Consider the following 11,416-nt stretch of genomic DNA (forward strand, 5'->3'; position numbering starts at 1 on the left):
CTCCCATTTTAATTAATACCAATAAGTCACTTTCCGTGGGCTCTGCCCCTTCAGCTTTTAAAACTGCCATTATTAAACAGCTGCTTAAACCTAAAAAATGATCTGCAAATTCTGAACAATAACAGACCAGTTCCTTTCCAATGTCCCTATTATATCAAAATTACTTGAAAAAGCTGTCACTGAACAATTTAATGCCTACTTATCACACAGTCTTTTTGGCCTCTGATCCAATTCATTCTATTGAAGCTGCTTTGACCAGCCTAGTCAGCAATCTACTAATTACTATTGATTCTGTCTTTGACATTATTGTTGCTGCTTCTTGACTTCAGCGCAGCTTTTAATACTGTGGACCACAGCATGCTGACAAGCTGGTTGGAGCATCAAATTGAATTCAACGTGCAAGTTACAATGATATTTGCACAATCTCTTTATTTTCTGAAGTAATGTTTAGTGTCCCTCAGGGATCTGTCTTTGGTCCTACGCTCTTAAAAAAAACCTTAAACTGAATGGAATGTATGTAGTAATCAAAGCAGATCATAAATTCAGAAGTGGTGAATTCAAGCTTTTCCGACCTGTGTGTGTGTGTGTGTGTGTGTGTGTGTGTGTGTGTGTGTGTGTGTGTCTGTGTGTGTGTGTGCGTGTGTGTGTGTGCGCACACACACACACACACACTTTGTGCCACCCCAGCTCAACCATCAAAAACCTTGGAGTGATTTTTGATTCTCGTCTAACATTCCAGTCTCATAACAAGGCTTTTGCCAAGACAGCATCATTTTTTTCATTTTAGAAGTATTGCCTAAGTCTGTCGGAAAAGGATTCACTGCGTGACATTGAAACGTGACGTTGAAACCATAATCCATGCATTTGTAAGCAATTCCAGACTTGATTATTGGAATGCCCTTTTCACTCAGTCATTAGCTTGTTCAGAATGCTGCAACTAGACAATCTTGACAAAAATCTTGACAAAAGCTGGAAAATTTGATCATACAACACCCACTCTGGCCTCTCTTGGGTAGTTTGGTTGCAAGCTATAACTGATTTTCAGGTTCTTTCAACTTTGAAGGCCTTGAATGGATTTGCACCTGACTTGTCTGAGTTAATTATACCAGATACACTGACACACTCTCTTGGCTCTCTCGATGCTGGTCTCCTGGTCATTCCTTCTTTTCGCAAAACATTGGCTTCAGAGCATTTACTTATCATGCCCCTTACCTCAGGAATAGCCTTCCATTACATGTTCAGTTAAAATCGTTAAATTAAGACTGAAAACCTACTTTTATTTACTTCATCACATTCTAACCTGGAACTCAGAACTTAGTTGGGTCTGTCACCTTTTCAAACGTTATCTGTGATGTTTTTAATGTGATTGTTTTAATTTAATTTCTATTTATTTGCTCAATACATTTTAAGTCTTGTTTATTTTTTTGGAATGTGAACTGGGACCATGCTGCATGGTGATTCTGCACTTTGAAAAACTGATTGATTGATTGATTGATTGATTGATTGATTGATTGATTGATTGATTGATTGATTGACTGAATTTCATCTACATTTTTAATCTGAAAACTATATACACCTGTCAGATAAATGTAGAGGTGTAAAAACAAGGTTTTCATCAGAAATGCAATGAAGTAGAAGTATAAAATAAACAATACTTTCCACCATTGCATTCTACCCATTAAAAACAGAAGCCAGGAAAAGACAATAGTTCAGCATTAAGAATGATTAAAATCATTGAGCAGATATATTTACTTTAATCAAAAGCTTTAGCAAATAATACCCTGATTTAAATGAGCTGACAGTTGGTGCAGACCTCAGGTGTGCAGGGAGAATGTTCCACAGGTGAGGAGCATAATAACTGAAAGCTGCTTCACTTTGTTTGGTTCTCATTCTGGGAACACACAATAGACCTGTCCCTGATGACCTGAGAGCTCTGGATGCTTCATATGGGGTTAATAAATCTAGAATATATTTTGGTCCTAGACCGTTTAATGCTTTGTAGACCAACAGTAAGATTTTAAAGTCTATTCTTTGACTCACAGGAAGCCAATGTAGTGATCTGAGGACTGGTGTGATATGGTGCATTTTTCTGGTGTTTGTAAGGACTCGTGCAAAAGCATTTTGAATCAGCTGTAGTTGCCTAATTGATTTTTTGTTTAGGCCAGTAAAGACTCCATTGCAATAGTCCAACCTACTGAAAATGAATGCGTGAACGAGTTTTTCCATGTCTTCTTTGGACAGACATCCCTTAATTCTGGTTATATTTTTCAGGTGGTAGTAGGCTGATTTGGTAATGAGGTTTAAATGATTGATAAAATTCAGGTCAGAATCAATAATTACACCAAGATTTCTGGCTAAATCTGTTGTTGTCAGTGACATGGAGTTAAGGTGAGCACTGATCTTTGACCTTTCATTTTTGGGGCCAAATACAATCACTTCTGTCCTATCTGCATTAAGCTGAAGAAAATTCTGGCACATCCACTCATTGATTTGATGAATACACTCACTCAGGGGAAGTAAGGGACTGTAATCATGTGATGACATAGAAATATAAAGTTGTGTATTATCTGTGTAAGTATGATAAGAAATATTACAATGCTCCATAATCTGAGCTAGGGGCAACATGTAGATATTGAAAAGAAGTGGTCCGAGAATGGACCCTTGTGGCACCCCACACATCATTTTTTTGGGTTCAGACACATGCTCACCAATTGACACTAAATAGTCTCTATCTTGTAAATAGGATTTGAACCAGTGTAGTACAGTCCCAGTAAGTCCCACCCACTTTTCCAGTCTGTCAAGAAGTATGTCCTGATCAACTGTATCAAAGGCAGCACTGAGATCTAATAAAACTAAGACTGAGGTTTTGGAAGCATCATTGTTCAGATGTATGTCATTTAAGACTTTGATAAATACAGTCTCAGTGTTGTGGTATGGACAAAATCCAGACTGAAATGCATTAAAAAGATTAAAAAATCTTATATAGAAATAGTTCAACATGTGATTCCAAAACCATGAATATTCATGTGCTGCTATAACAGCTTCCACCTGGCTGCGGGGAATTGCTCCCATTCAGACACAAGAGCATCAGTAAGTTCCAACACTGATGTGGTTTGATACCGCCTGGCTCACAGTCTGCGCTCCATTTCATCCTGAAGGATGGGACTGAGGTCTGCGCTCTGCAGGCCAGGAATGTTCTAAGTGGGAAAACTATTTTTTCGAGGAGTCAACCATATTGAAACACAAAAGGGACAAACAGACTATTGCCACAAGGTTGAAAGCACACTAGTGCACACTATTGTACTTTGTCAGCAAGAAAGTTGAACACATTGTACATGGCTGTGTATTGACATCTCAGTTGGTGCAATTCCCAGTGTACTGCCCTGTTAAAAGTGACAGGATGAAACTAACCTCAGGGCATTATAGGGCCGTGTGGTGGATCAATGACTTCAAACTAGAGCCCTAGTTTGCAACACCATTGAAATAGTGTCAGCTACACTGCACAGTGGGGTCTCGTCTCTCTTCAAGGGATGATAAATGAGACCCAATGTCTCCACAAATTAACCTGCTCGTTTATAGAGGCTTTATGCTGAAGCACATGAGACAAGGACCCTAGAAAACATGTAAGTACAACCATTTATATTGCATTCCTAGCTTTCTATTTGATTAAAAAAAAAAAAAACTACATCTACTCACATGTTTCTTTATTCATTGACAGATAATAATAATGTGACAGAAAATGGGGGATTGGAACTTATTGGGGAGTATTTTAGAAGAGGTCCACATTCATTCCACCATTGTGGGGAAGATCTGGCTCACCATCCTCTTCATTTTCCGGATGCTTGTGCTTGGTGTTGCGGCAGAGGACGTCTGGGATGACGAGCAGAGTGAGTTTGTTTGCAACACAGAGCAACCAGGCTGCAAGAATGTCTGCTATGACCAGGCTTTCCCCATCTCACTCATTCGCTACTGGGTCCTGCAGATCATCTTTGTGTCCTCTCCATCCCTTGTCTACATGGGGCATGCGTTGTACCGCTTGAGGACCCTTGAGAAGGAGAGGCACAGGAAGAAAGCCTGTCTGAAAGCTGAACTGGAGGGGACAGACCCTGTCCAGGAGGACCATAAGAGAATTGAGCGAGAGCTCAGGAAACTAGATGAGCAGAAGAAAGTGAGGAAAGCTCCCCTAAGAGGCTCCTTGCTGCGTACATATGTTTTCCATATCTTAACAAGATCTGTGGTAGAGGTAGGTTTCATCATAGGTCAGTGTGCTCTGTACGGCATTGGATTGTCTCCCCTGTACAAATGTGAGAGGTTGCCTTGCCCTAACAGTGTTGATTGTTATGTATCACGGCCAACAGAGAAGAACATTTTCATGGTTTTCATGCTGGTCATTGCTGGGGTTTCATTATTCCTCAACCTCCTGGAGATTTTTCATCTAGGGGTGAAGAAGATCAAACAAAGCTTGTATGGATACAAATATGGAGATGATGACAGTGTGTACAGGTCAAAGAAAAACTCCATGGTCCAACAGGTTTGTGTGCTCACTAACTCCTCACCCCAAAGGTTGATCCAGCTAACACAGAAGAAGTGCTCTGTCATGTCCAATCCCCATGGGGAGACTTTGCCTTTGAATCTGACCCTGATGGCCCCTCAGAATCAGGAGGGGTCAAACAGCTTCAACAAAGAGCCTGTGGAGACATACCTGCTAAGCCAAGACATCCATGGTCTACAGCAGCTGGGGGCTGTGGACCGGCGCTACACCCTGGACAACAGGAAGCCCTCATGCAGCAGCGGTGAGTCAAATGGACCTCATGGCTCGGTCCAGCCACAGCACACAGGACCTCGACCCACAATGATGGCCGGCCATATGGAGAGCCCAGCAGTCTTGAGAAACCCGCAGAGGAAGCAGAGCAGAGTGAGTGTCTGTAAGGAGCTCAGTGACATGAGTGATTCTCCTGAGAGTGACCACTACCCCACAGCCAGGAAGTGCAGTTTTATGTCTAGAGGACTGTCAGAGGGCAAGCTGGCCTCTCCATCTGACAGCATGGATTCTCAGAGTGGAACAGACATGGAGGCCCAGCACCTCAACCAGGGAGAGAGTCCAGTGGTGACCCCACCACCTCCAGCCAGTGGAAGGAGAATGTCTATGGTGAGTACAGAAAGTGAACAAAGCACAAATGTCACTATAGGTTATCTGACATGTAATAATGAAGTAGCACACTGTCACTTATGAAAGACTTACAATGCCAAAAATAATAGTAAATCATATGTATTTCCTTTTCACATATGGCTGCCATCAGCTGGTGTCAGTAACACTAACACTCCAGGCTGTGACTGGACAGTTGATGGTTTTAATTTTGGCATGTCTCCATTTCAGAAAAGATAAAGATGCCTTGCACCCCCACGTGAATTCTAATAATAGTGTTTTGCATTCAGTACAACAAATACAACACATCTCTTCACTTTGCTTTCTGTGTTGTAATTTGATTTTAGTGTGGCACAGACAATTTGTGTTACAAAAAACTGCATGTAGTTATTAAAGATGGATGTGGAATGACTGGCACTAATTGATGGCAGTAGCTCAGTCTATTGGAGAACTGAAGGGTGATTGGTCCGAATCAAGCATGGATCAGTAGTCAGAGAGGTGCCAGTTCATCTTTACCTCCTTGGCCAGGTCGGTGCATGCCAACTAAGCCTAATGTACATTTCCATCACTTTAATAAATTAATAATATAATCATGCAATTTTCAACACCTTGTTGTTCTGGATTACTCAAGCATTGTTGCCTATTTCAGTCACTGTGGGTGTATGTGTGGTAATGTGTCAGCAAAACTGTATTTTGTAGTAATGTAAATTGCAGTACCACCAGAACACAGGTATCTGAAGAACCACAGTGAGGCTCAGTAACAGTGCTCTGTGTTGGGTTTGTGTTAACAGCATAATGCAGCAACAGAAATTTAACAGGGCACACAGGAACAGATTAGAAAACAATGAGGGTTTGTGCTAAAATGTGACTAAATTTTCTTATCTGAACTAGAAATAAAGGCCTGTTATACAAGCCTGCTTCAAATAAATGTCCGGTGGTGACTGCAGTTGTGGCAAATAAAGGCACCAGCCACTATTTGAGGAAATACAATGCATGTATGTATTTTGGGCCCATGTGTGTAAAATGAGAAATATAGAAATATCTCCAATAGGGATTCCTCTTCTTTTAGTGTGTTTTTAATTGAATCATGACATTAAATTCATACAGAAAAAAACAAATATATACAATATGTATTGCATGTTCTTTCTTTGCTTGATTTACTTTTATTCAGGCATTGTAAAACTTCCATATTCACTGCCCTATCTGGTTGGAAGCTTTTATTTTATTTTTCTGTACCTTTGACCACACCTGGGCGCAGTTGGGTGTGGTCAGGAGTGTGCTCCATCATACCTGTAACCACACCCACCAGTGATGTCATAGTGTTCGGACATACCATCCATTGTCTATACCCGACTGTCCCTTTTTGGGGTTGCGGGGGGGCTGGAGCCTATCCCAGCTGTCAGCGGTCGAGAGGCGGGGAACACCCTGAACCGGTCGCCAGTCGATTGTAGGGACCGACATACCATGGAGTGCAATTGTACATTGCTGCAGCAACATGAGAAGTTTAACCACCGACTGTTAGAAAAAACAAGATTTTCAGCTGCTGTTACATGTAATAGAAGTGAGTTTGTGTCTGTGATGTGAATAATAACCATGTACTGTCCACACTTCTTTCTGTCTTTCAGAGCATGATTCTGGAGCTGTCTTCAATCATGAAAAAGTAAATTTAAAACAACCATTTTGGGACTAGGATAGAGGCACATGGGAGTTCTGAAGGGATCTTGATCGCAAAGCGAAACTCATCCTGTCTCTCAACTTTATGTTTTCACACTATGTTTAGACAGTATGTATTGTGCTTGAGCATGAACCAATTCAAATATGACATCCCACAGACAAAGGATGCTTAATGCTTCATGTACTGTGCAAGTAATATCTCCTGTATCTGATTTCTTTCTATTACGAGTGCTGGATAGTTTTTCAAGACCAAGACCATTTGGCTCAAAGCATATGTGACAGCTCATAAAATGAGACCAAAACCTTCGCATTGATGTTTGACTGAAGATTGTAATCAAGATTGTGGAATTGGCAACCACAAAGATGAGAGAAAAGATGAGAGAACTCTCTAAACCCGTGTTTATGATTCATACAGAATGAGCTTAAGAAAAGAGGGCTCTGCAATTTCAACATTTTGTTTTGACTGAGAGTAGCCTAACATTGTTTAGGAAGATATCTGACAAATTTAAGCTTTTATTGTGAATGTTTCTATTATCTTGTGAGATTTTTTTCTATTAAATCTTTTTCCCTCTTCAGCAGGACCAAACTGTTTTGTCTGAGTGCTTTAGAATTGTTCTAATGAAGCTTAGCTTTACCAGCTATTGCTGATTCCTAAGGATGGTGATGCCAGCTGGTTGGCCAGCCTCTGTCCAAAACTGTCCACGGCAGAATATCTTAACAGCTATTCTGCTCAGATTATCACAGGATTTCCTGTGAATATTCATAGTCCACTGTACATAAACCTGGCTGACATATAGCCCCATGGCCTTTCCCCTTGAGCATAATTGAAAACAAATGAGCAGATGATTATACTCACTCTACTAAAAGGATTTGTCACTTGATTTTATACACTTAATAACAAATGGGTAGAATACTATAAATTTAGTGGTAGACTCCATTGAGTATGCATTCTGTTGCATGCATTCTTACAGCTGTACTGAATAATATTTTCATAAGAACAACTGGTTGAATGACTATGTGTAATGTGACATCCTGCAGCTTAACTCTTTTGGTTCAGTTTCACTGCTTTAAATGAAAATGTTCTACAGTAGATTAGAGTTAGTAACTAGCTGGTGAACATAGTGGAACATTTAGCAGCCAAGGAGTCACATTTTTCTCTTAGTTTTCTCTTCTGATAGTGGAGAGAGAAAACTGAGCTAAGCAGAGGACACATTTTAGGCTCACATTAATCAGGTGGACACAAACAGGACTCCAAAGGAATGACAAATAATGCTCTGTGTTTGTTGGATGGGTTAGGCAACTGTTTGTGAACACATTCACTATATCGACTTCATAAGATTTCAGACTTTGTAAGGTTGTATGTCAGATTGTTGTGTCCCAAAAAGATCAATGAATGCAGCTATGAAACTGACCGACATTTTGTCATCCTCACTAAAACTTGGACTTGGAATTTCCCATTGCGGGCAAATAAAGGTTATATTGAATTGAATTGAACTGAAAAATCCACAAAACACAAGCCATGATATGCACGTTTCTTTATTTCATAAAGAGAAATGGTGTCTAGACAAAAAAGTAATTTGTAGAACACTAGCAATTGAAATGAATGAAAATGGGGTTTGCACAATACCGTATTTACAATGGTTATTAAGTCATTTTAATTAATTAGGGTCATGTAGCATTTAAAAATTATAAAGGTAAGAACTCTTAGTAGAGAATAAGCAAATAACAGCTATTTCAAATTGACAATATTAACACAAAACAATCATCTAGAAAAATGAAAGAAAAAAACAACAACTTGAACTACAAGTTTAAGAGCTATTACATTAAAAATGATGCACCAAAATCTACTAATACAATAATCCATATAGTCTGTGTAAAAAGCATGTAGAAAAAACACCTGATGCAGTTTGCTGATACAGTCATTGACCAGTTATGAGAGGTATGAAGGATTTCACAGGTAGATAAGTGTGAGAAAGTCCGCACTGGTGACTCGGGGATGGGGGCCCAGGCCCCTGCATACACTCACTTCACTTGAATGTGAACGATGGCCTCTGCAAGTTCTAAGGCAAATATCGGAGGTGCACTTGTATCCATGTAATGCTGACCCATCCCAAACATTAGATTAAAGACAAGGTGAGGAAACTCATTCTTTGTCTCTTTACACGACACCAAGAACCAGTCCAATTGAACCAAGCATTAATTTTACATGGCAAAAATCAAACATGACATGACACCTATCTGTAAACATTTTCCATATTTATATTTTACTCAATGATCTCAGCCTGCGCTTTCAACCAGGATAACAGATTTTTTCTTCTTTTTCAATAAAGTTGAGGAATCTGTGAGAAAGGCATGATTTTTGTTCATATTCTTTTATAGAACAACCTTTGGAGTTGACAAGCCAGTGTTTGTTTCAGAGAAGCAGCAACAAAAAAAAAAGTTTAACAAGACAAATCCACGGCAAAAAAGGTACGAGAGTTCAGTTACAGTTACAGCGTAAGCAAAGTTGTTCACTTCAATCGATCTGCTGTAATGGCCACAACCAAAAAAGGGTTTGGCCTGCACAAAGTGACCTGGAGGATTCCTCATTTCATAAGGTATCAAATTCTTCCATTTATTTTAGGTGTTTTCTATGCATAGAATTATTAATACACATTTTTTAAAGCTGCACTAATCAAGATTTTTCTATGACCAATGGATCAGATGACTATTTGTTTTGTGAAAGGTGTTGCTCATAGTGATGAACCAGCTGAGAAATATTTTGTTTGGGTTTTGGTTTTATAACCAGCAAAATTCAACTGTCATCAGTCTCGTTCCCAGCAGCAGCAGGCAGCTGTTTAAGCAAAAAGCTTTAAAAATCACATTGTGTGCTAAATGCCCATACAAAATTAGCTACTGGCTGGCATACAAAGTGGAGGCTATAGCAGCTAAAGAGATGATATTTTTAACACAAAACAAGGAGACATTTACCAGGTGGACACAAACACCGTCTGTGTAAGCTGGCAACTGTTTGCTCATATGTAAGGCATTAAACTTTGCAAGGTGATAATATGTCAATGTGATGTTTATATCTTTTTCATTCTGCTGCTCCCAAACATCCATTAATGCAGCTTTAAAAAATATGAACATATTATTTAAGGGGTGTTTTATTTGACTGTCAAATAAAGCGAGAAAAAAAAAGAAAGAAAGAAAGGAAGTCTGCTTCAGAGTCATATAGAGAGCAGGTTCAAATGCTTGGCACCCTGAGACACAAAAGGATCAGTTCACCCAAATGACAAAAACAGACCTACTAATGTACCTCTACTGATAGCTAGCCAGTTTTGGTTTCATTGGGCAAAGTTTGGGGATTGTCTGAGATTTCTGCCACCACCCCAACTGAATGGACGTGAATGGACTTTGTTGAATTCATTAAAAAAAAAAAAGACAATTGATTATCCAGAGCAGCTGGACACTAATTCTGCAGACGTGTTGAATTTTGTTTAAATCTCATTTTTCAATGATGTAAGCACCACATATGATGTTCTTCCATTGTATTAGAGTGTAGGCAGAAATGTCAAGCCTGGAGAAACAGTTTCTAACCCATACAAACCAATTTATCTGGAGCACTAGATGCCACAAGAGGTAAGTGAGAATTTTAGCTTTATTATTTTTGTCATTTGATTGAACTGACCCCTTAAACAACAGTAGACCTGTTTTAGATGCTGACTGTTAACAAAGGTCGGTGTTGGAGCATGCAGCAAGACTCAAAGGACTTAGAGGACAAAAAGCTTTTCTGACTGGAAAGGGTGCTTCAGGGGCCACTGTTTGTCCTATCACATCTTTATCGTACAGCTCTATAGAAATCTAAAGGTTTGTCAAGATGAATTATCAACATTTAATAGGTATAACAGAAATTCTCCTATGCAAGAACAAGAAGGTAATCATATTTTTAGGACATCTGAAAACAAATTGAGGGGCCTTTGTTACAATAGTTTTGCTACAACACGAACGTCATGAATTCATATTCTCCATCAGAAAAACATAAAGTCAGAGTTGGTGCTCTCTAATGCAACGCCAGGCTTCCCCAATTTATGATCAAGCAAATGAAAAAGTACGAGAATATAAAATGAGTTGCATACTGTTTGCAGAAAAGAAGCTTGTGTGACGAAGAAGCTTGAATCTGGTAGAATCTGCACTGGGTAAATACTGTTCAGCTTCAGTAAGTATGTGTACAAGAATGAAAAGAGCACAAATAGGAAAAAGGGCTGAACCATTACTGCGCCACACTCAGGCTGTGCCACAATGTATGGACTGTGTGTGTATTGTATGAATATGTATGTATGTGTTTATGTGTGTGTATGTACTCTACAAAGTAGGGACCAGTCTTTTAACAATTTAAAGACGGGTTCAGAAAATACACTTAGTCTGCTTGGCTGTATAACACGTGAGATCATTTTAAACTACATCTAAAATTTACATCATTTAAAATCAGGGGGAGAACTTCAAAACATTTCTTTCAAACTTTAAAGCCCCAATCCTACATTTCTTTTTTTGGACCAAAAAAATACTCACATAGATTTTAAGAAATGATTTTTTTCTGGCTTCAAAATAATTTGA

General features: G+C 39.2%; 1 protein-coding gene across 1 annotated transcript; it reads left to right on the forward strand.

The window, feature by feature from the left end:
- Nucleotides 1-3,514: 3,514 nt before the first annotated feature.
- On the forward strand, nucleotides 3,515-7,062 carry gja10b (gap junction protein alpha 10 b). The gene is made up of 3 exons (XM_070987139.1): nucleotides 3,515-3,623; nucleotides 3,719-5,149; nucleotides 6,772-7,062. Exons 2-3 carry the CDS (start codon nucleotides 3,740-3,742, stop codon nucleotides 6,808-6,810), a joined length of 1,449 nt encoding a protein of 482 aa, XP_070843240.1. The 5' UTR covers nucleotides 3,515-3,623; nucleotides 3,719-3,739; the 3' UTR covers nucleotides 6,811-7,062.
- The last annotated feature ends 4,354 nt before the right edge of the window (nucleotides 7,063-11,416 follow it).

The sequence above is a fragment of the Chaetodon trifascialis genome, chromosome 19 (assembly GCF_039877785.1).
Source record: "Chaetodon trifascialis isolate fChaTrf1 chromosome 19, fChaTrf1.hap1, whole genome shotgun sequence".
NCBI classification, from domain to species: domain Eukaryota; kingdom Metazoa; phylum Chordata; class Actinopteri; order Chaetodontiformes; family Chaetodontidae; genus Chaetodon; species Chaetodon trifascialis.